Source organism: Fringilla coelebs (genome assembly GCF_963513975.1).
Source record: "Fringilla coelebs genome assembly, chromosome: Z".
Lineage (NCBI taxonomy): Eukaryota > Metazoa > Chordata > Aves > Passeriformes > Fringillidae > Fringilla > Fringilla coelebs.
The window spans coordinates 12,235,860-12,261,480 of NC_140031.1; the positions used below are offsets into that span (position 1 = coordinate 12,235,860).

The 25,621-nt window shown below is 36.4% G+C and overlaps 1 protein-coding gene across 7 annotated transcripts in view; it reads left to right on the plus strand.

The window, feature by feature from the left end:
* Nucleotides 1-25,621, plus strand: part of NIPBL (NIPBL cohesin loading factor) — a 151,909-nt gene that overhangs the window by 42,997 nt on the left and 83,291 nt on the right. For 6 of the 7 annotated variants that reach the window (XM_084225499.1, XM_084225500.1, XM_084225505.1 and 3 more), the window contains exons 2-7: nt 8,579-8,722; nt 11,164-11,329; nt 12,447-12,577; nt 22,385-22,484; nt 23,401-23,552; nt 24,580-24,740. In XM_084225499.1, the coding sequence (XP_084081625.1) occupies nt 8,659-8,722; nt 11,164-11,329; nt 12,447-12,577; nt 22,385-22,484; nt 23,401-23,552; nt 24,580-24,740 (774 nt within the window). In that variant the 5' untranslated portion in view covers nt 8,579-8,658. Of the gene's footprint in view, nt 1-8,578; nt 8,723-11,163; nt 11,330-12,446; nt 12,578-22,384; nt 22,485-22,812; nt 22,885-23,400; nt 23,553-24,579; nt 24,741-25,621 lie in introns of those variants that run through there. The other variant, XM_084225503.1, reaches the window with a different exon arrangement.

The window sequence follows — 25,621 nt, forward strand, 5'->3', positions numbered from 1 at the left end:
CTTTGATGGAAGCATGAGCTTGCCTTAGGCTGTGAGCAGCTTTGCTAAGTACTTGGTGCATTTCCTGTGTAGTTTTGGTTTCGATTTGTAGCGTCTGCAGGCTATCAAGAGTAAGATGTGGAAAATGATCAGTAAGGTGAAAGAGACACCACTTCAGAGGAAGTTTTTTTTTTAGATATATCCCTCCTTTCAGTACAGTTGGTGAGTTTAAGAAACTTCTGTTGTGTTTTTGTTGCAGCTGTAGGAGAACCAGCAGCAGCAACAGAAGTTCAGAATTGCATAGGGCACTCTCATAGATAGCACTGTGAACCCATCCCCAGACCTACAAGGGCCAAACACCAAAACAAAACACCAAAATATTTTTCCTAGCTGTTGGGAGATTCCAGATTGTTACTGTCTAGCCCAAATTGCTCATGGTAAGCTGCTCTTCATTTGAACTTAGTTCATTAGCAGTTATTCCAACACAATGCATCTAGATGTTGCATGCACTATGCTTCAGGGTTTATTAATAGCCTTTTAAATGTGTTTGATTTTTTTTTTCTTCCCCCCAGCTATTCTTCATTTATTATTTGTGCTGGTTTTGCGCTCATTGTGCTTCAGAAGTTTAGCTCACCAGAGTGTGTGTGAAATTGGGAAAAAGTCTTGGCTGACTAGTGATACTGTTTCACATGCTTATTTGTAACTTCTTTGTTTATAATGTTAATAGGGATTGAACTAAATAGGATAGGAAGATAATTTTTTAAATGCCATAAAGGAAAACGTCAGAGAATCCTGACACTAATTGTAGTTACAAATTCATGGAGCTTTACAGGTTTAGCATTGCTAGGTTGGATGGTGTGTGTTCAAAAGGCTTATGTAATTCTCAATTTTAGAACACAAACATTAATTAATATCAGCTATCAAACATATGAAAAATTTAATCTCTTGAAGTCTCTATGCAGTTAATGTATTTATTAAACACTAACACTGCAGTTGGGTTTTTTTGGAAGTTACCTTTGCTCTTGTGTTCAACCTTCTGAAGCAATATGTTTTTGCAAGATTAGTAATCTTAATTAAACTGTTAAATTCCATTGATTATTTAAGGGGTTTTGTCTCTTAAATGTTAGCATACTTTCCTTTAGAGAGTATATGCTCTGTATGCTGCATAAACAATATATAATACCTCATGAAAATGAACCAAACAGAGCAAATTTTCAGTAGGGAATGCTATAAAATTACAAAAATAATTATATTGCTGTAATTGTGCAAATATGTACTGTAGGACAGTATAACCAAAGCTCTGTGTGTTTCTGCACACAGTCACTAAAATCACCAATTAATTCAATAGTTTTCTACATATTAATCATTAGTCATCTCTTTATCTGTAAGTTCCTCAGCCTAATAATTTTGGAAAGCATCAACATCAGCAAATTTCAGTTATCATTAGAAGGGCTGGAAGCCTAAAGAAAGTTTCGTTTGTGAAAATTGGTTGTTGAATAGAGGAGATTCTTGTGTTCCCATTGAGAAAGAGGCTGTAGAATGTGCTGTCTCTCTTCATCCAGCCGCTGAGACGTGTGGAAGTGGATTTGATATGAGAGAGGGAAACTGGATATGTTACAGAGGGCTAGTAAGAGTCTTTGCATGGTGGAACTGCTTCATTGTGTTTAGAGCATGAGAAGTACTACAGCAATTCAGAAGAGAAGCATCTTAACTCCCTGCAGTGCTGTATAGCATCTCTCTTGTATGTGGGAGAAGTTAGTTAAAAAACAGGCAACAAGATGAATATTAGGACAAACAAAATAACATATCACTGATCAATATTAATTCCAGTATGAAGAGGCACTGATGTGTTTTTGAAATGCAGCTCATTAAAACTGTTTATATAGAATTTTATGTTTGTGTTTATGTGGATTATTAAAGAAATGGTATACTGGTGAATCTGTTTTCTTAGTGTATATGGAAGAAGTTTGGTGGGATTTTAATTTATTTTCAAAGTTATAAAAGAGGCAAAAATTGTGTGTCATGAAGATTTGTATAAAATCAGCTGCTGCCTCGAGAGATTAATTTCATACCAGTTTTGTTTTATAAAGGTTATGAAGCATCTGAGAGAGTTCAAGGGCAGAAATGCAAAATTAAAAATTGGAAGAGACTACTGTATTGAGTAAGTTTTGGTTCAGTATTTAATCACTAGGCTTTTAGTCTGCTTAAGTTCCAGCTGAATAAAAGATCATAAGGTCTTTAAAATACAAGTAAAAGTCAGTACACCATTGTGCTTAGGAAAGGGTAGCACTACTAACAGCTAACATGAGACATTCTAGAAAGTTGAAAAAAACAAGCTGCTACTTCCTCCTGAATAATTGTCACAACTATTTTATTAACGAAGATGGCTATTGCAACCTAAAGTATTCTCCATTTGGCAGAGCTGACTTAAATGAACCTCTTTGATTTGCTTTTGCTCTTCTATACATCCCTTAGCTATTTTCTTCCAGTAAAGTGAGCTGTGTCTAATATCAGCCACTGATATGTGCCTGAGCAAGCACAAGGGCTATGCTTACTCAAAAGAGCTTTGTTTCCTTAATGGGAGTAAAAATTGCATGTGGAAAATGCAGATGAGAAGTAAATGTATGAGCTCCTGAAGTAGGTTGATGTTTTCCCTTCATGTTTGGTTCTCAGTGATGTTTAGTATCATGACTGCTCCACTTCACTATGGTCCTACTTCTCAAGCCTGTCTGGGTCCTTCTGAATGACCCCTTCCCTCCACGTGGCACTGCATCGCACAGCTCAGAGTCGTCAGCAAACTTGCCATGGCTGTGCTCAGTCCCACTGTCCCACAGATCCGGAAAGGTGCATATTACTTAAAGGCATCTGTTCTCTGCAGATGGCCTGGTGTGAATTTGGGCATGGTCCGATTGTGTTGCTTTATTTCTTTCCCCAGGAAGAGTTTTTACAGGTGCAGAGCACAACTAATGCTTACCCTGGTAGATAGACATGCTCTTGCATTAGGGGGTGCCTTTCACTGAACCCACAGACCAATCTTCTGTCTGTGCTTTCACTGTTTGTGCTGGGATTTCCTCTTCTTGTGTGTTGTGGTGTCACTGCCACTGGTATGGCATGGGCAAGAGAGACATCACTGTGATTGTTTATCAAATCAGAGCAGCAGAACCCAAAGGAATGTGGTAGTAATTACAGATTAAGAAGCTGGCTGCTTTAATTTTTTTTTCCCTAAAGATTGCTTTATAGTGGTAAGCAACTTACAATTGTACAGTATAGTACTGTTCACTAAGGTTTTTTTCTCTTAAAATGATTGTAGTTTGTGTTAATTTGAGCACCTAATATAGGAAAACACATTATGCTAATACTGGTTTAGAAGTTGTACTAGGTAATCCTTATCTCAAACATCTTCATTTTTCACTTGTTTTGTCAGCATCACTGTTTCTGCTGCCTGCTTACTTTATGAATGAAACATACAGATTTCACTAGTGCACACACATATACACACCCTTCTGTGCTTTCACCCCCCTCCTTTTCCTTTACCTCCACCCACATGCTGCAACCACCTCTTTGGCTGTCAACTTAAATAAATATACAGTAGCTTCATGTTTTCTTGTGTTACTATTTTAACTTTAGACAGCTGCATTGGGCAGCTGATTAATAGATGTTCACTCTTCATTTCCAATACTGACTTTTTCTGAGATTGAATTAGCTTTAAATGCTTTATATTGTAAACGTGTATGCTTGCCCCTTTGCAGATACTTAAGTATTAGATTGTGTTTTGTCAACTGTATCGCCTTCTTTAGTATGTTTTTTGAAGTATTTTTGAAAGCATTTAGTTCTGGAAACTTGCTGTCATTGTATAAAGCTGTAGCTCTGGAATAGAAACCAGAAATCTGCCCTCTTGTGGATAAAGCTGTCTGATGTACCTCAGTCACAATATCTTACCTGAATGGGAACTAAAGGATATTAATTGACTCATTCTTTAAGCATTTTTAAGGGTAGTTTATGGACTGATAGCAGATATTTGCATAGTAACAAACAAGAAAAGTAGTTTATTGCAAAATGTAGAAGTTTAAAACTGACTGTGAGACAAAGATTCGTAAATTTGTAATTCAGGTTTGCTGATTTAAAAGAAAAGAAAATGTCCACTCTTCATCTAAATTATGAATTAGCTAAAACATAGTTATATTAATTTAATATTCTTATGCAGATGAAGAAAAGTCAAGATCATGATGCTGTGGTTATATCTATATGATGTTACTTAACATATAGGAAACTGAAACTGCTTTTTAAAGTACTTTCATGCTAAATAAAGTTTTCATAATCTAAGCAAAATAAAACAGGACTATTTGAAGTACTCTACTTAATAGAATGTATTTTAAAAAGAAAAGCATAGATATCTAATATCATAGCTTTTCTTTAAAATTTTAATTTTAATCCATCATTTTACTTCTTGGAAAATATCAGGTCACCTACATATAATACATTGTTTTAAATCTGAAGATAAAATAAGTTAAAGAATACCCTGGAGAATGAGAAATGAAACATTAAATGCATGCAGGAAACTGCCCAGTACTGAGATTGGTTATTTGTCTGTGCTTTGCTGCTGAGCCTTTTTGTATTACTGCATAAACAGATTTTTCCTTTTGTTTTATTTTTTACTCTTCTCATGCATGCACATTGCAAAGCTGTGGAAAACCTGGTATTTTGTTAGAGACATGACAGTTTCTCAACCAAGAGAAATGTTTCATAAATGCAGAGCTTGTAGCATTATATGGTAACTAGTGGTCAAAAAAAAGTCCTCTCATCATTTAATTGATAGTTAAATGCTTCAATAGCTGAAAAAATACAACTGCAGTTTGTTTCTATTTCTTATTTTATTTTTACAGGGTAGTTTTTTTGTTTTGTTTGCTTGGGTTGTTGTTATTTTTTTTTCCTGTTATGGTTGTAGTTTCCCTCTGTTGGTTGGATGTCAGTTTCTGTACTTTAATTGTTCCCAACTTAGTTTCATCCTCTCTTCTTCCCTTAACTTTGCCTTTGCAGTAAAGGGTAATATAGATAATTAAAAAAAAAAAAAAAAAGAAAAAAAAAAAGGAAAACTTACTGAAATAACACTTTAAATTTCTACATATTAACCACAGCCTAAACTTTTTAATACTACTCTTCTTGCTATATTGGCTTGGCTTTTCTATATTACATTATATTATAATGATAACTTTTTCCTGCATTATTCTTTAGATATGCTGCCATTTCACTGTTTTTCTTTCACTGAGGGTTTCTTTGTGTTGCTTCCTGTGTGCACTGCAGTTCCTTCCTCCCAAAAACGTCTTCTATGGTATCCATTCTTTCTTATAAAGAAACAAGAGCATAAATACCTATATACTGAATATACAAGACCTCATACATTTATATAGGCTGGATTTCTTGTGCTGTTTCTGAACTACTGCACTACAGTCTAATGTATTGGTTAAAAGTCTTCCCCTGCAGATCTTTGATTTCCTTAATTCAGCTAATATACTTAACCACTTCATTTTGTGTTAAGGGGTAAAAATATTACACTATTTTTAACAATTATTGAACAATCCTGGCAATGGAAAATTTTTAGATATTGAAAATTATTGTACTTCTTGACTAATAATAAGCTGCTACAATAGTACTTTTAACTCTTCTTATATTTGGAGAATGGAGGTAGGGGGGAAAAGCCCCAACAAAACTTGTCTAACAGTTAAGCTGCTGTTACAAGCTGTACTGATGTTTTATATGGAACAACTGATACTGTCTTGAGCTGTCAGCCTTTATTCTCCTAGCTGCTTGAGATTTTAAAATCTTAAAATGAATGGGTTTTCTTATGTTCTCAGTAGCATCAAATTTGAGGTGTAGTTTCTCTGGATCTTGGTCTCTGCTTCTGGATTTGAATCCTGCCTTGTTTGCCAGTTTTATAACAAATGCAATTTTATCCTCAACACGACAGATGTAGTATTTGGACCCAGATATCACTTTTTGGTTTCTTCATATTGTGTTTGTTTTATAAACTAATCCCATCACTTAATCCCATCAGTCTCTCTTTCTCTCTTGTTTATTCTCATCTGTTTATTCATTTCATCATGCTTACAGAAACTTCATAATGTCAGAGATGGAGTCCTTGAATTGCCATGCTTAGCCCCTAGCTGGTGCAGGCAACCACATCCTGTCCCTTCTGTAACATCTGTACACTGTCTTTGGAGTAGTGATGTTGCTTATCTCTACTCATGTTAGGCTGTTGGAGAAATTGGCGGCTCTGATGATGAAAAACTCGGTTCTTGTTTTCTTCTTGCTTGCATTTATGTGCCCATTTGTTGTTGTGTTAGCATTGCTCTGTGGCTTTCTTCCTTTGTAGCCTTCTTTGACTGCCTTAGAGAGAGCAACCACATCCCCTCTTGACCTTTGTTTTGTTAGTCAAACAAACCAACCCCTTTTGCTCTTCTCTTACAAAGAACGTTTACTTTTCCCCTGCTCACTGCACTTGCTCCACTCTGAGGTGTGGACCTTGCCAGGTTCAAGTTTTTATGATGTATCTGTGGAGAAGATTTCTAATTTTAAGTGTCTGATTTTGGGGGAATTATTCCTGTATAACATCTCTATAATTTTCCTTATTATAGCAGTAATACTTGAATTAGGAATGAACTTGAATTAGGAGTGACAGTTTCTGTGTTAACAGCTTTCTCATGTGATGAGGAAGTGAAAGTGAATAGACTTTTTTTTCTTATATTTGTTTCTGTGCTATATAAAAATTTCCAATAATACTGGCTAGTGACGTAGAAACTGCATCCTTTGATGCAGTTTCAGATGGGAGAAGTCATCAGACATGACATTTTTATAGTAAATACAATTTATGTGTGAAAGGTGTTCTTTAGTTTCTAGGCTTTCAGTGAAAACTTGAATTTTAAAAGTGTTATCTCCTGTGGGTTTATTGCTGCAGACTCATTATGGGACTCTTTTAGAGTATTTTCTTTGATTCTTAAAATTTCTTTTTAAGTATTGCTTATTTGTGGAACTAGGCAACCACTGAAAAACTGCACGTATTTCTATTCATTTGGGGTAAAAAACTGTTGGATATTGAGTAGTACTTGAAACTGTTCTGATGGAAATTTTCTCCTGGGTTAAAAACACAGCAATCCACACAGAGTATCTGTCTGTAGCATTTTCCTTACTGACTAGATTTCTGTATTGGCAATGTACTATATTTTTAATTTTAAAAAAGTAATTTAGATCAGAATGAGACTGTGGCAGGTGTGGCAAAGGAAGTCAACTCACTGTCAGTTCTTTTTAACCTCAGTTTTTCAAAGAATATGCAGATAGAGAAACTTTGAAAAGGTAATTTCACCGACTGAGGAAAACTTTGAGCACAAAAAGCCTCGTAACATTTCTTTTCCTTGTCTTGGTGTCTGTATGTATTTATAAGCAGTGGTGCTTTATATATTGCCCTTTTTTGCCCTGTTGGTGTGGCAGAAGAAAGAATGTTACTAAGAAATATTACTAAGGAAATTATAATGATCTCTTGATTTGTATGTATTTTATATACAATTATCAAAAACTATAAGGATCTAGTGGTTTGTACGTATTTTATATATAATTCTCAAAAATACTGGCTTGTAAAGTAAGTAAATCATGATTTCAGCATTTCAGTAGATAAGATAAATGCTTATGTAAGGACTCTTTACTGTTTCCCAAACTGTCAACGCAAGTGCCTGTCTGCAACAGGTAACCACATATCAAATTCCTTTAATGTCTTCAGAAAAGGCATGCCAATTTCACAATATACTAGGGGATTATAGTGTGTGATGTTTGATGGTTTGGAGCTGCAGTTTTTGGGTTTCTTTTAGCAGTGTGGACTTCCTTGCTTAGGGATCTTTATAATTAGTGAAATCCAAGTGAACTAATTTTTTTTTCTGTTGTTGAATATAAAATGTGCTGTTTTATAGGAAGGAAATGAGCTAATTCAGCGGTGGCAAAACTTTGTTTCCTCCCCAGGAGGATTAATCAGAATTTCTGGTAGTAGTTTGACCAGACAGAGTTATGTATTGAAGACATATTGTCAAATCAATTTTGAAATAGCTACTACTTCTATAATGTACTTAGATTTTGTATTTGTCAGTATGTTTGCTTCTTTATTTTTGAATCTGTAAATTACTCCTTTTAGTTTTGCTAGTCTCTTCATGAAAATGTCTCTTTCTGCAATACTGGGAAATAAATGTAACAGCTGATTACTTAAACTGGTTATGCATTACATGTGATTACACTTCAGCATGAACTAACGAAAAATTTGTTAAAAGTTTTTGAGTCAGTGTTGAAAAACCTGACCAATTTTTTTTTAAATTGCCTTATCTTGCACCTTTTTTTTCCTGATGAAGGGGTTGCTTCTGAGACCAGAAGGAAGCTTGCCCTTTAGTTGGCTAATGCCACTTGTTACTTGGAATCTACACTGTTCTATCCACTCTTGAAAAAATTTACTTAGTATGCAGCTAAAGGTAGTATGGTCTGTTTCATTTTTATTAATGAATGTAAAATTTTTAAAAAGTAAATTGAGAAATTTTATTTGCTTTTCTTCTTTTTGTTTTGTGTTTAGTGCTTGGGAGATGGGAAGTAATGATAGCTGGCACCTGAACTGAAATATCTGTGTAGGCACTACTCTCCCAGAACTTCAGGATGAATGGGGATATGCCTCATGTTCCCATCACTACTCTTGCAGGGATTGCTAGTCTTACAGACCGTAAGTACTCTTCTTTTTCTCATCTTTACTATGCTTTTTGTCTGCCTCTTTGGTAAATATCTGCATCTTCAAAATTCTAAAAGAGTTTTTATTTTTAAAGTTCTTACAGTTAAATCTGTTTAAAGTCAGACTTGTCATTAAATGTGCTAGCCTTGTTATTGCTTTAATTGTAAAAGTCTATCCAAAAAAACCATGTGTATTTAAGCATAAAGTGAAATGCAGGTTAAAAATAACCCTTAAGGAAAACTGAAACAAAATATAGGAATTAATTATTTGTTTGCAGTATCATTTAGTAACATATCTGGGTACCATACAAATAAAGAAAAATATATTAATGATAAAGTACATCTAAAACATGCATCCCATCATCTTCACTAAAAAGATAGAGACATGGGATTAGACTGATGTGCAACTAATCAAGAGAGTTGTAGAATATACTGAATATACTGGAAAACTAGTTCATTAATTTTGAACTAGTTAGTAGGGGCACAAAATGACTGCTAGAATAAAAATAAGCAGCTGAGTCTTTTTTCTTTGCTGTTCAGCCTGCAAAGGGAGCATGTGAAGTGTGTGTGTGCTGACTTGAGGTATGTTAGAAAGGCAAAACACAAGGAAAACAAAATAAGTATTTACATTACAAGCTGATATTGACACGAAACCAAATCATTATAATGTGACCAAAAAATAATTTCTACTGAAAACCAAGAGCAGATTTGTTATTCTCTTGTAAGGACCTGGAACAACCATTGCAGTAAGAGCAGCTGGGACAGAGAGGCATCTTGTTTATGTGGTGTAAGAAAGATTTTGTAGCTCAGTTGTCTGTCTGAGGATAATTGGACTCAGTGACCTTAGGTGCTTCTTCCAAGCATTTCTGTTGTTACACTGTTGAAAATTGGAGGCTTTCCAAGAAACACTGGAAGTATATATCCAGCAATTGAATTTAATTGCTCACAGTAACAAAGGCAGATGTTTTGGAGGAAAAACCCACTTCATGTACTTCTGGTATATTCTGAAGTATTGAAGTGAAAGATGCAGGTTATGTATTTAATGTATGTATGACCATGTCTGTCTAATATCAAACCATCAGGTTTCTGATATAATAGTAGGTTTCTGGCTATGGACAGTTTTCCAGAATTAAGTGTTTGCAGGTAAGGTTGCATAACTGGTGGAAATCACTGATCAGACTCTGGTGCAAGAGTTCCTTTAAACACTGAATGTAATGAACAAGGCCAGTTGCCCTGAAAACATGGATTATATGATGCCTGAAGGTGGTAGAGTAGGCTAGTTAAATTTACGCTGAAATGTAATCAATGTGTTTTGCTGATTTCACTAATTTTTCCAAGTTTCAGCACGTTCAAGATAATCTGTTGCAAGTAATGAAAGCTAGTGATATTAGCATATTGCAAACTTTTATTTGAATTGCAACTTTTTCCTAAGTACAGCAATGATATTATAAGGGAAAATGGAATCACTCCACTTTTTAAATTTCAAAATACAAAAGAACCAAAAAATATGTTTCAGTTAGATTGGGGTTTTTTTCCTGAAATTGTTTCTAATAGTTCAATTAAAACCTTGATCTCAGGGATGTGATCAGCCTGGTAACTTGCAGTTAGAGTCAGCTTGTTTTCCTGAATCAAATGACATGACCTTACTCTTTATCTAGCCTTTTCGCCTCTCCTGCCTTAACCTCCTCTGGTCTCTGTAACTCTACAATCATCTGGTCAAGGCTTCTTATATGTACACTTCCTTGTTATGTCTTAAGATCTAAAAATGCCCTAAGAAATTGAAGTGTGCTTATAACCTGATTGAAATAGTGTTATCACTAAATCTTTTCATAAGATTTGTGAGTAAGTTTTTCTGACTGAATTGACATTTCAGTGAACACACCAACCAACAATGCTAGGGCTGTCTTGAGAAGATGGTTTACATAAGAATAAATACAAGAAGAGAAGAATAAACTGAGAATTTAATTAGTGCGTTTAATTGATTCTTGGGTTATTTGTCTTTTTTGATAGGTTGGGTTCTTTTTATTTTACTTTATTATAAAGTGGTAGCGCTGATTAAATGTTGAAATCAGAGTAGGAAACTGAAATCCTCAATGCCCTTACAGTACTGCATGTAACTACAAAAATTTTGCATTTCCTTTTTTTTTTTTATCCATGCTTTTGGCTCCAGGAGAAAGGTGCCATAACATAATAAAGAGCTTAATATTCTGGAATGTTTAGAGAGTCCAGTGTGGATATGTGAGTGGGGATGTGTGTTTCTTTGTGTGAATTTAAGAATTTTTAAAAATTCAGAAGTGTTCCCTGTGTTTTAAATCTAGTTGTCAGGTTTTCATTCTTAATCTCACAAGAGAGTAAGAGGGTGTCCACATTTGTGTGTTTGTGTCTCATGAAATGATTCTGAAGTTCTTCCTGTTTTGCCATGTTTTCTAATAACAGTTTTGAACCAGCTGCCTCTTCCATCACCTTTACCTGCTACCACAACAAAAAGCCTGCTTTTCAATGGACGGATAGCTGAAGAGGTGAACTGCCTTCTGGCTTGCAGGGATGAAAATCTGGTTTCACAGCTTGTCCACAGTCTCAATCAGGTGTCAACAGATCACATGTATGTATTTTGAACTTTTATAACAGATCACCATCCTTACTTCTTGAAATCAAAATTTACTGGATTGACAAGGATGTTTGTGAGAATATGAAAATTAGAATATGCAGATTTTTCCTTAGGCTTGCTTAGTAAGTGGCTGCAATATGAAGGTCATATGTTTTATTCAGACAATATTAATAATTGTCCATCAGCCCTTATGCCTAACTGTGGAGTTATTTTACAGATCTAATGCTTATTCCCTTCTTGATAGGTTAGAGTGCAGACTTTGTGGTGTTGATTGTGCGATACTAATTTGCAATATCAGTCACTAATGCGCATAGACAAATTGCATACCCGAAAGAAAATTTTTGACACCTGCATCAATTCTGATTAGGTATTGAACTTAAGTAGTTTAACAATTGAGCCGATCAAGTATATGCTAATGTGTTCTCTTTTTGTTATTTTTTTTTATTTCTCCCTTGTGTCCCTTGAATTGTTTTATGTTGACAATCCTGTCGTTTCCTTGCTTGTTTTGTTCAAATGGAAGTAGCTTTTAAAAGTCCTCAAAGCATACAAGAAGTGAGTGCACAGATGCATTTATAGAAAATCCATTGTGTTTCTTTATGGTTCAGAGGGAATCTTGTGATCTCAAAGAGAAGCCAATTTTCCCTTTTCAAAATAAAAAGATTTTCAAAGCATTGAGTTGAAACCTGAATGTTATACTTTCATACATATGTTATTTTCACTCCTACAGTAATATGTTCTTGATGATATGCCAAAGTGTTCTTTTGTAGAGAAGACCACAATATAAAAATGGGCCTAAGAAACTTCTTATGAGGATCTTAAACTGACAGCCACATATATGTAAGAGCTCAGTAACAGAAAATGATTGTAAGGACTTGCAGGAATATTTCTTATGCCATTCCTTAAGGAAGAGGGTGAAAAAAACTAGAGGCAGGAAGCAGTGCTTTGCAGACTTGATTTTTCCTATATTTTAACAGTGAATTGTCTTCTTTCATTTTGGTTTTGGTTTTTTTTTTGTTGTTTTTTTGGTTTTTGGTTTTTTTTACTTGACTCATAGTTTCTTATAATTTGAAAATGCATTTGCCTCTTTATTTGCTTACTTCCACAATTCCAGAGAGTTGAAAGATAACCTTGGCAGTGATGATCCAGAAGGAGATATACCAGTCTTGCTGCAGGCTATTCTGGCAAGGAATCCTAATGTTTTCAGGGAGAAAAGCATGCAAAACAGATACGGGGTACAAAGCGGTAAGAACTTTTGATTATCTATTGATTAATTTTATGTTGTTCTGTAAATCTAGGGGACTGATACTAACCACAAATATATATGGAGCACAGCGGTTGTATTTATGCCTTGCCTTGTGCTTGATAGTGATTTAAAGCTATGTACTTTAACATCTTCTTAGAGCAATTGTATAGTAAAAAGATGGAAAATAAAAGCTACCAGCTATTATTCTAAAAAATGTTTAATTTCACCTCAAAGTTTAATCTGTAGAATAAGCAATTGGATTTTATTTTGAAACAAATTTAGGTTCATATGTTTGTCTTGCTAAATAATTGAAGCTGAAAACATATGCGTCGATCTTACTGAAAATCTATATGATTGTGGTGTATCATTGCAGAGGGAGTTCTTAATTGTTCTGGAGTAAGGAATAAGGTTGAATGAGGCATCCTTAATAGCTCCTTCCTGCCATTCCTCATCTTAGTAACTTGTGATGCCCTACAGCTCTAAGCTATTTATGGATTTTGGGGGCTAAAACCTTATGCATCTTTCCATAAATATCAATATTTTTTTTACATTTATACCAGAACTCAAGTGCACTTTTGCATGTAAAAGGAAAAAACTTCACACATGCACTTTTTAATAAGAATTTGTATCTAACTGAAAAATCGCCTGTTGTTGAGCCGTCCTAGTTAAAGCGTGTATGCTGCTGTGATACAGTTTAGTTGTACAAGAATTTTTATGTAACTTGTAACCTGAGTTATGATTTTATGAAGTGCATTCTTTCCATTTGCTAGGAATGCTAAAATGGGTTTATGCATATTGCTTTTTTACAAGAAGAAAAATTGTAGTAAGGCTGGGACTAATGTGTTACCAATCTGATTCTAGTAATGTTTCTACAAGGATGGTAGGAACTGTTTTCTGTGCTGTGTAGTAATATGGCAACAATGTGAAAAAGTAAAAGATACTGTAGTGCTAATGGCCACAGACTAATTTCAAATCCATTTCAGACCCTGTGTTTGGGGCTTGTTTTTACTTCTTTTTCATTACATTGTTATCACATATACAGTCTCCTGCCTGGAAGCTTTGGAAAAGCTGGTTTTTTGTTGTTGGGGAGTTTAGTTTAGTTTTGTTTTTTCCTTTCTTTTTTTCTTTTACATTACCTGGACTAGGCCTTCCATGTCTTGCCCTTGTCCCTGCCATCCATAAGAGAGATAGAGAAGTGAGAGCTTTCCATCATAGATTGAGTTAATTAGGGGATTTTTTTTAAATTGCATTAGAAAATTAGTTATATGTTTTCTGTCATTCTTTTAACCCAGAAACTACCACATTTGTGATTCAAAGCATGTTTTAAATTAGGGAAGAGAAAACAAATAGATAGATTTTTTTAAAGTCCTTAAAAAGAGCACTCTGTACTCTAACCACAAAATTGAAACTTTGTCTGTATAGTGGTCTTGGTTTAGGACAAATGTTGGAGAAAACCTCTAAAGGGGTTCATTTAGAAAGCAGATTTAAGCAGCCCCTCTTCTAACTGATTTGGGAAGATTTCTTTGGAGTGGAAAAACCCTATTTATTAACAAGTACAGTATTCACTAGCATAAAAAATGAATATTTAACAATAAAATTTCTTTCCAGTTTGAAGAAATAACGAACTCAGAAAGTCCCCTTTGTGGACTGTAGCTTGGCTTGCTTTGTTTTTTTATTAGTCTTTCTGGCATTGGAATGCAATGTCTTAGGTCCCAGTGGGCCACAGAGGTGAGCTCCCCGTGCTCTTTTGGGTTTTTAGTCTAGAGTAGGTTTGAATATTTCTAAGAAAAAGAAAAACCCCGTCTGGGAAATTTTCATGTCTTAGCTAGAAAAAAACTGACTTAAAGCAAAGGAGAGCTCTGTCCTGCTGTCTGTTTGTGTTGCAGATAACATAGTCTAGGAGACAAGGATGCAGGGAAGCAAGTGCAGTTTCTGATAACAAACTGTGCTTCTTTTCTCTCCTCTTTTGCTCTCAGAATCAGTCTTAAAGGTGAAAAACTTATTTCTGGGCTAAACAGATGAATAGGGATACAAGCATCATGAAGTCACCCCAGGACATTCTACTCCTTATCTCTATAATGCTAGCTTACTACTAAAACTAGCATACATTCTAACTTTATAAACACACACATTATACGTACACACACACACATATATATATAAGCTATATCTAGACAATGGCAGTAACATTTAGTAAACAGTGATATTTACATATGGTTCTTACTTAATAATCAGATCTCCCTGAACTACACATTGTGTTGTTTCATCTTTCTGAGTTATCTACTATGTGTAACTTGGTTTTTGAGCAAAGATAACTCTGTGATTGGGTTTGTTTGTACTTGAGGCAGAATTGAGCTTAATTGTCTTTTCTAACAAAACTCTGACATGGATCACTGGGACTTTGTTTCTGTCTACTGTATGCAGGGGCTCAGATTGGGCAGGGCCTGCTCAGTTGGTGGAACTTCTGGTATTAACTAATTAGGTGGCCTTTGCTAGATGCTGCTTTTTATTTTTGAAAGATCTTTCACTCAATGTTTTTAAGGTGGTTTTTAACAGTCTGTTGCACTTCTTTATTTTGTTTGCAGCTGATGTGTGGTGGTCGATATGGTATACTCACTTGATGCCATGTTTTTTAGTCTAGGTGTTGATAAGGCTGTTTTTGAAATGAGTCCTGTTGTCTGATTTAATTTTTCAGGGGTACTATGCCTTTAAAAGATTTGTTTCTTAAGGATTAGAATGGTGTTACAGGCTGTAGCATGAGGCACGGGGTGGGTGTCCAGCCATCCCGTGGTGGCTTTTATTATTGTGATCACGTAGTGCTTACCTTGGTGTATCTGGGGCAGTGTGATGTAGTTAATTTGCCAGGCCTACCCATACTTCTATTTGGACTACTGCCTATCATATTATAAGCATTTTAACTGCTTGCTTTATTTGATCACAGCACACATCTTATAGTCATGTATAACTTGAGAAATACTGTTTATGGTTAAATTTACTCGTGGGTCTTGTGCCTATTTGTAAGTGGCGTCTTTTCTTGATGACTTGAGGCATCATGAGCCTATTTAGGTAGGAGCAACTCTTTCTTGTGTTGCTAATTTAAGTCCATTTTTGACACTTTTATTTTTGCAGCCTGATTTATCTGTTGATTGTTTTGGGGCTCCTCATTAACTTTACTCTTGGGGACATGGGCATTTACGTGGCAGACTTTTATAGGTAGTTTCTCTATTTTGGTAGTAATGTCTTTCTACTCTTTAGTAGCCTAAATTGGTTTTCTTTTACACTGTTAATTGGCTTTTTTTCCTAACCATCTCCACAGAGCATTGGCTACTCTCTATGAATTAGTGCAGAGGTAGAGCTTTGGCTATTTCTCTCTTTTAGCAGTGTCTAGGGCTAGTTGATTGGCTAGTTGAGTTTAGTGAGTTGGTTTGATCTACCTTTTCCTTTAGTAGATTTTGTGACTTGTGTTGGGTTCTGTACAGCTGCTATTTAATTTCATTTCATCCCTACAATGTGACAAGAACTATTAGTAAAAAGAGTGTAAACGTTACTTTTGCTGGCAGTTGGTTGTATGGTGGAGCTTCTTTAGCCCATGTCAATTCTTCTTTCTCTTCATTAGTGGGACTAAAGTTTTCACTTTTAGGCCAATTTGTAATTACCTCTAAAATCCCAGGGTGATTTAGATTTCTAATATGGCTGTGCTATATGGTTAGAGCACTATACTTGTTCTGTGTGACATTGGTAGCATGGTAAATAGAGGTAACTTCTGTTTTGAACATCTACCTTAGCACTGGTAGTTGGGGAGCCAGGAGTTGTGCTTAACGCCGATTACTTTTGAGGCGATTTGGACTCTTCTGTAGGCTGCTATAATTTTTAGCTTTGTTGGAGTGTAGTTAGACCCTCTGTAGCTTCAACTTTAAAATTTTAGTGGTTGACTTTCAATCTCACTAGAGCAAAAGGCTCTAGTGCAGACCATGGCTCCCAACTGTAGAGTAGAGCACGTTCTTTTTATCTGGTCTTGTCTAGACTGAGCTAAGGGCTATTGCATGAGCGATTTTCTGCTTGATCTGGGTGAAGGCTTGTTGTTGTTTAGGGCTCCGCTGGAGCCTAAGTTGTTCTTGCAGGTGACCAGGTGGAGAGGGCTTACAGTCTGGTTGTACTTAGATTGATTCTCTATAAACTTATGGCACCTAAGAAAGCTTGTGGGGGTTTTTTTGTTGGTTGGTAAAGACATTGCTGTGATCTTGTTGATGACATCGGTGGGAATTTGATTCAGTCTATCTTGTTACTTTTCTCTCAGGAACTGGATCTCTTGAGCAGGTCCCTTAACTTTGCTTTTTTTGACAGTGAAGCTGACTTTTAGGAGAATTTGAATGACTTTTTCTTCTTTTTCAAACATTTCTGCTGCTGTGCTCTCCTACACAATGATGTCATCAATATATTGCAGGTGTTCTGGAGCTTTACACTTCCCTAGTGTAGCTTAGTCTATGGCAGATGGTAGGACTGTGCTTTGACCCCTGGGGCAGTTGGTTCTAGGTATACTGCATTCCCTTTTATGTGAAGGTAAACTGAGGCCTGCATTCTGTTGTTAAAGGAATGGAGAAAATAGCATTAGTAATGTCAATAGCAATGCCACTTCACTGCCTTGGACTCCAGCTCGTACTGGTGCTCTAAGGTGTATGGCATAGTAGTACTCAATAGTGGAGTCACTTAGTTTAAGGCATGATAGTCCACAGTCAGTCTCCATTCTCCTTCAGATTTGCTTATAGGTCAAATGGGCTGTTGAAGGGTGAGTGGGTTTTTGCTGATCACTTTTCAGCTCTTTAGTTTACAGATTATTTTATGGATGGAAATCACATAGTTGCTCTGTACAGCTGACGGCGCACTGTCGAAGTGGCAGTTGGTACTCATTGCTCTTCCCCCTTCAGAAGTCTTATTGCAGATGTGTTTTCTGATAGTTTAGGCAAGGTGTTCAATTGTTTGATGCTCTCTGTCTTTATAGCTGTTATCTTAAATGCCCACCTGAGTCCCTTTGGGTTTTTGAAATACTCACTTTGAAGAAATCTTTGTGTAAAATGCATGGGGCTTTTGGGCTAGTCACAATAGGGTATTTCTTCCACTGATTTCTAGTCAGGCTTACATTACCTTCTACTAAAGTAAAATCTTGTGATGCCCTGTGATGCCCCTTGTGACACTAGCAATAGAAATAGATTTTGTTCCCACATGTCTCGATGGGATTAATGTGCACTATGCACTAGTGTCGACTAAGGCTTCATATTTTTGTGGTTTTCATGTGCTAGACCAACGAATTCATACAGTCTAAAAAATATGGTTTTCCCTAGTCTTTACGTGGCTAGAGGCAGGGCCCCCTCTAAGCTTGGTTATCCTTTTCTTTTTTCCTTGAGTGTATGTCTTGGAGGTTTTTAAGGGGATTAGACACATCGTTAACATCATACCTGGTAGTTTGGCTACAGGTACTGGAGCTTCTTCTTTTTTGGTGGAACTTCTCTGAGTCTTGCTGTCTTTTAATTTAAGCACCCATTGTGCCAGAGTAGTAGTAGATTTTCCATCCTATGTCCTCATGTTTTCTCCACAATCACGCAGGAAAAACCACAGCTCAGCTTGTGGGGTGTACCTTCTCTCCCTGTCTGAGGGACATCTGTGTTTGATACTGGAACTTCTGATCTGTATTGCTGATATTTGTAGAAAACCCTCATTCATTTCTTCTCTAATCGCTTCTCTGATTCTCCTCTATCTTATCTTCCAATTTCTGCAGACATGTTTTCACAGCTGTGATTCTTGCATATGTGGGACCGTGCACAGCATCTGTATGTGCTCAGAGCTTTTTGGCCATATGAAGCATGGTCTCCTCCCTGTCGTCCCACTTCATTATTGTTTAAAGCAGGGGCATATTTTTGTAGCCTAAGTCGTGTAAGTTTTGGTATCATCATGGATGTACATGGTACCAAATCTGGATTTACAGTGTTTAGATCATCTGAGAAGACCATTTTTGTCACTGCCATTTCTCTCAGGCATTGAATCCCGTGTTCTGTGGTCTTCCACTGGGTTTGCCGCATATAGAGATTGTCTTTATGCAGATATCTTTGTGCCATGCTTCCCAGGACCCATGCCCAGAGGCTGTGAGGGTTAGCCCTTCTCATCATTCCTTGGTCGATCACAGGATCATGTGACAGGGATCCCAAATGCCTTGCTTCAGTGCCATCCAGAATTGTAGCCTCACCTGCAGCATCCCAAAGACAGTCTAACCAACTAATTATAGATTCATCAAGTCTTTGAGTGTAATCTTTTCTTAGGCTATGAAGGTTCTTCAGGGAAAGGGACTCAATAGTGCCTTCTGATCTTGTGTCAGTTGCTTTGACTCCAACTTCTGTGTCAGGAATTGGTGTTGAGGGTCCTTCCCTTGGATCATCATCATCATCAATCACTGCCTGATTGCTTTTGCTTGTGTGCTTCTTTCCCACAGCAACTACCAGTGGCTTAGGCTCACTGTCTGGTTTAGCTACAACCTGAGTAGCTGGTGTGTTGGCTGCAGCCTGAGTGACTGAGGTAGCTGCTGATTCATGTCCCTGCCCTCCTGCCTCTATCTGCTGCCCTAAAGTATTCAGCAGCACGCGGTAAGCATAGGCCGGGACCCAGCTTACTGCGATGATCTTTTTTCCTTCGAGTCATTATGGCAGTTCTCTTTCAGATATTTCCCCATCTCGTCTGGGTTCTGAATTTGTTCACATGAAAATTCTTAGGCTGGAGGATCTGGAAATTCCTTCAGGATTGGACCTGTTCTCTCCTATTTTCTACACCACTCAGAATTTTCTACACTTGGATCTGCTTCTGTGTTAGGGGTCTCATTAACTCTTCGGAACATCTCAGCCCCCATTCTAGATGAGCTGTAGACTGTATAGAGAAAGCTTACTAGATTAAATATGAAGAAGGTGGTCCCTTTAATAGTCAAGGGAAACTGAACATTCTGAAAAAGTGGGTTAAGAGATTCAAAGGAGAGGAAGGAAAGGGAAGGCCGAAAAGCCTCATTCCCTGCTCTTCTTCTAAGAAACTGGGTGCAGTTACCAATGAACTCCCAAAACATGGTACTGGAACTAGAATGTAGGGTAGGACCATAAACCATGCTTGTGTTAAATAGACTTTAGTACCTTAGTAAATTCCCTATAAGTCATTATCACTGAGCCCAGCACAATAGGTATTCTAATCCGTGCCCCTCTACTGTAAAAACTGTGTTAGGGACAATACTGGAGCTATTTCCAGGCAAGAAAATAAGTAGAAGGACTAGAAAGGTATTAAAACTTTAAAAAGCCTGGGGACCAGAAGCGCATAAAGGCTTCCACCCAGAGAGACATCATGAATTCAAGCAACATGGCTACTGATTGCTTTATCCCGATACAGTGTAACTACAACTATAATGCAGTCAGTACAGCCTTTTTCCACTTTCTTGGGCACCAAAAAAAAATGTATTTGTCCTGGTTTAGGGCAAATTTGGGAGAAAACCTCTAAAGGAATTCCTTTAGAAAGCAGATTTAAGCGGACTCTCTTCTAACTGGTTTGGGGAAAAAAGCCTGTTTATTTAACAGGTAAAGTATTCACTAGCATAAAAAATGAACAATATTAAACAATAAAACCTCTTGCTGCTCTGAACAGATGATGAACTCAGAAAGTTCCCTTCATGGGCTGTAGTTCAGCTCACTCAGTCTCTTATCAGTCCCTGAGGTGCTGGAATGCAGCGTCCTAGACCCCAGTGTGCCACAGGCATGAGCTCCTGGTGTCATTCTGGGTGTTCAGTCTAGAGTAGGTTCAAACAGTTCCAAGAAAAAGAAGAGCCAAAGTCCAGGTACTTCCCTACATCAGCTAGCTAAAAACTGACTAAAAGGAAAGGAGAGCTCTGTCCAGCTGTCTGTCCGTGCTGCAGACAACACAGTCCAGGAGAAGGATGCAGGGAAGCAATTGCAGTTTCTGATAAACTCTGTGCTTCTTCTCTCCCCACCTTTGCTCTCAGAACCAGTTTTAAAGGTGCAAAGCTTATTTATGGGTTAAACAGATGAATGGGGATACAAGCATCATGAAGTCACCCCAGCACAATAGTTCATGCTGATATGGTTACATTATGTCAGCTTTCTGTACAGGAATATTACTTGTTTGGCTGAAATACTGTACCTAGCTGTGTTGAGAATGGCAGTGAGAGGTGAAGGGGCAGTGGGCATGCTGGGTGCTCCTTCCAGTTTAAAAAATCCCTGGGATTTCATGTTCACTTGCCTCTATGTGAGGCAACCAGCATCCATTTAAACAGATTTTGTAGGGGTTGAGGAGTCTCTGTCTGTTACTCCGCATACTGAAATGTACTCTATATTGAGGTATTGAAATACCTAACTTTTTTTAACACAACACAGGACTTTAACTCCTGTTCAGGCCCAGTATTAGTGTGCTATAGTATTAGTACATGGAATGGAATGCAGAATTTGCCAGCTACTGGGAGGTAGTAATGGCTTAATTCCTGCAGGATTATTGCTGTCTCTGCTGGAGAAAGTAGAGGAGAAAAGAGGGTGACGGGGAAGATTTCTGAAACTAGTTTTGCTTGTGTGATTATTGCAGTAATTGAAATTGGTGATGGCAACTGTAGGATTAACAAAAATCTTCCAACAGTTTTATATTGGGGACTTTTGTCTGTCTAAAGTACTTGTACTATTAATGAGCTTCTATCTAAGGCTGTAGATCACTTGCTGTAGTTTCCCATGACACTATGTGTTTGTGAGTTCCGACACTTTTTTAGCTGTAAGGTGTTAAATTCTGTCAGTAAAATAACTGCAAATTCGTTTACATTTCTGTGTTTCTATGTCACTTTGTTATGTAGTTTTTAGGATATTCTTTATTCCTGTATTGAAGAGAGGAAAAAAAAAAAGATTCCTTTAAATTCCCCTTTATAGCGATGTGAGTCAGAATAGAATAGAATATTTCAGTTGGAAGGGACCTACTATGATCATCTAATCTGGATGCCTGACAACTTCAGGGCTGACTGAAAATTCAGTCAAATTAAAGGCGTTGTCCAAATGCCTCTTAAATTAATTTCAAGAACATTGATACATGTAGCTCACCAGCTGTTTCAGCACCTGAACTTCCAGCACGTGACTGTGTTTATCTACTAGCTGCAGGAGTCACAGTTGGGGTATTGGTTCTGCCTTGCAATTGAAATATTTCATCACCTGCTTTAATAACATGCCCTCTAAGCTTAATGGAGATGGAATGGAAAGCTTTTGTCTCTGGGTAGAAAGAGACCACTAAATATTATTGGAGCAGTGAGAATATCTTGAAGCACTCAACCCAGAGTGACTGATTGCTATACTTGCTCCACCAACTGAAGATAAGCTTTCTGTGTTCTTTTAACTTGTGAATCTGTGAAACCTTTTGCTTATTGGCAACAAGTATTGTACACAGCAGCCTGGGATGCAGAATATATGTCCTAGTTTAAAATGTTTCTCTTTACTAGTAGGTTTTGACTTAAGAAGTTCAGAGGAAGAGATGAAGAAACTACTGTTAATATTGTAGCTGAATTAACATAACTTTAGAGAACTCTTTTTTCTGTCATGATGTAAAATGGACATCATACATGGATTCATTAATTTCTAATTTTTTAACAGGTGTGGGTAGATGATCCTAATGTCAACAAATTTTATCATGTCATTTAAGTTCATAATCTCATTGTATGTAATAAATTCTGGAATGAGATACTTCATTGATTGCAAAGGAAATGTGTGTAAAGTAATGCTCTTATCTTTTTTTTTTAATAGGGATGATGATGTCGCAGTTTAATATTTCTCAGAATTCCATGCGTGGTAGTCCTGCATCTTCGAATTATCAGCAAACCACTATCTCACATAGCCCTTCCAGGTAATCCTTTTTATTAAGTGGGATGGGAGGGGAGTGAACTACAAGTTCATACACTGACAGCCAATTCTTGTTGCAAATATGTAAGAGAAAGATGGTCAGTGTCTTGACAAATTTGGCATTTGTCTGATAGCACGGTAAGTTTCTTCATATGCAAAGAAACATCTTTCTTTCAGCAAGCTAATCCCTGTATATTCTATGGATTCATGATGAATTCTCTTCTCTCTTGCTCCATCCCATAATTTTGCCCAACTTTCTTTTCTGCCTAATGAGTCCATCTGCCTCCTGTTACCCTCTGGTTGTCTTCTGCCCGTGTCAGAGGCTGAGACTGGTGGTAAGAGGACAGGACAGAATAGGCTGGTGTGTTCCACCTTGTCCCAGTAGCAGAATGGTGGGAAAGAAGGTTAGTAAAAGCATGGAACAGTTATGCAAAAGGCTTCTTGCAGGAAGATAGGCCCAGTAGTTTAGCAAATCTTCCAGCAGAATCTTCGTCATATTTCTGTGTTTTTGAGTGTTTGCAAGTAGCATTTACCTATAATTTAGGCTTTTATTAATATATTAAAATACTCTGGACAGGAGGAGAGAATTCTGCTTGTAGTTTCAACCCAGGTACTGGACTTTAGGAAATTGCAGATCTAATTTCCATACATATTTGTGTCATTGTTTCCCTTCCCTAGATGGAGGTCTTATGAATGCTTTTTAATATCGTCTGACTCTTAAGTAACATGTGCAATTAGGAAAGTATAGATAGCTTAATATGCTGCTTTTGAAGGAAGTTGTCGATTGTGTTGGAGGCTTTTTTTATCTTAAAGAAATTTTCGTCATCTGAAGGTATAATTTCCAAGAGAAATAATGAATTTGTCTATTTTTGCTATTCCAGATTTTAAAAACTTTTTTGCCATTTTTTTTTTCTTTTTAGCCGGTTTGTGCCACCACAGACAAGCTCTGGTAACAGATTTTTGGCACAACAGAACAGTCCAGTGCCTAGTCCATATGCTCCTCAAAGCCCTGCAGGATACATGCCATATTCACATCCTCCAAGCTATACAGCTCATCCTCAAATGCAGCAAGGTAAGTCTGATGTTTATTTTATACTCCTATTTCATAACAACTTAACTTTCATGTGCACATTTCATGGGTTTCTAATTTCTTTGAAGGAGTCACATGCTTAATGCAAATCTTTGAGGCAGGTATATTTAAGCTTTGGTTTTTTGGCTGGAAAAAGTGGTGTATCTACTTTATTTTAAAAAAATTAAACAGAAGAAGAAAAAGTAAAACACATTAATGTTGCAGTGCTCCCCTGTGTCCAATTTGCACTGTTGCCCTGTATATGTGATAATGAAAATAATCTGAACAACCCAAAAGTTGTATTTGTTAGCTGTGAGCATCCCTTACATTTTCTAGGGAAAACCTGATTTCTGCTGATGAAAAGTTAAGTTTTCTTAACTTTAGATTAACTAAAGTAAACTTTAGAGATTCTTCAGCCTTACTGGCCCTTTTTAGTGTCAGATTAATTCTAAGTTGGCTAGAATTATGCTCAAGGTATAGTAACTGGCAAAGACGACCTTCGGAACAAATGGGTTTTTGTTCTTCCCTTGTCTTGAAAACAATTCTGAGCACATGATCAGTATTAAGGTATCTAGGGCATTTTTTTTTTGTTGTGCTTTTTTTTTTGTGGTAAGCAGAATTCTACTGGATTCTTTTAAATAATTTTTTCATAAAGTTTAACATTGTGTTTAGAATATATATACAGCTGTTTTATATGTAATGTTATATGTCTCATGAATACCTTGAAAGTTACTAAGGTAGTGAGTTGAAGTTATATAGAAGTAAACAAAGTTTTCTGTAATCAATTGGGAAGATACTGACTGTAATTATAATAGATATGGAGAGAAATTTGGCTAATTTGTACATGGAATTAATATTTTAAATCCTTTTGAAAATCTTAGATAATGTGTTTTTAATCAAGGTATTTGTAGCAAGTTGGATTCTTGTTCAGATTCTAGACCTCTTGCTTCCAATGTTTTAATATCCATCATTAGGGTGTTTTCTCTGAATCTTTTCAAGTTCATGACTAGTTAATTTTTTTGTATTCCAGCTTCCGTATCCAGTCCCATTGTCACAGCTGGGATGAGGAATCTCCATGAAAATAAAGTTTCAAGTCAGTTGTCTGGAAATTCAGCTAATCATCATGCTGATAATTCTAGACATGGCTCAAATGAAGACTACCTACAGATGGTGCACAGACTCAGTAGTGATGTATGTTACCTAATAAACTTATTATGATAAAGCAGATATTTACTATGATAAAGCAAGTATGCATTTAACTGCCTCAGAAGTCAGATATTTTATGATGCTGTTGAGGAATAAAACCACTGAAGATAGATTTCAATTTCAGACGTGCAGACTCATTTGAAAATCGACAGACTAGGAAAACATAATACATCTTTATTGGCTGGTCTAATTGGAGAAATGCTAGACATAGAAAGTAGTAAATGTTGTAAACTAGCATTTTTATCCGTTTGTGCACTTTCTTAATGGTGCATATGTGTTTACCTGTGTTTTAGTTGTAATTATAACTTTTAAAGCTGATTTTAGAAGCTATGATGCAGAAAACAATTTGAAGAATATTGATTCAAGTTTTACATCTCTGTATGAATAATAATTATAATGTTGTAGCCTTTTCTACTTTGGAGAAGACCTTTATGAATGAGCATTTTAAGACTCATAAAACTCAAGAACTTAAAATATTTTTATTCATTTTAGGATTTTGTTGCTTTAAAACAAAATGCTTACATAAATGTTTCGCTTCATATACAAAACATAAAGCATAATTGCTTTATCATGTTTCTCTGAAATACAAAATCAGCAGGTATTCCTTTAATGTACCCTTAATGTGTCACTACACAGTCACTCAATTTAAGGACAATTTTTGGTAAACTTGAGAGCATTCCTAGAATATAATTCATCATTTGGTGAAGCTCCAAACTAAGGAATGCCCGTTTCTGAAAATTTGTCGACTGTGGTAGGAATGACATCTCTACCCAAAATGTCATATACCAGGTTAGTTCCTTTGACAATCATGGTTAAAGATCTTCTTCTGACTGAATAAAACATACCTGATAAGAAGTTATTAAGCT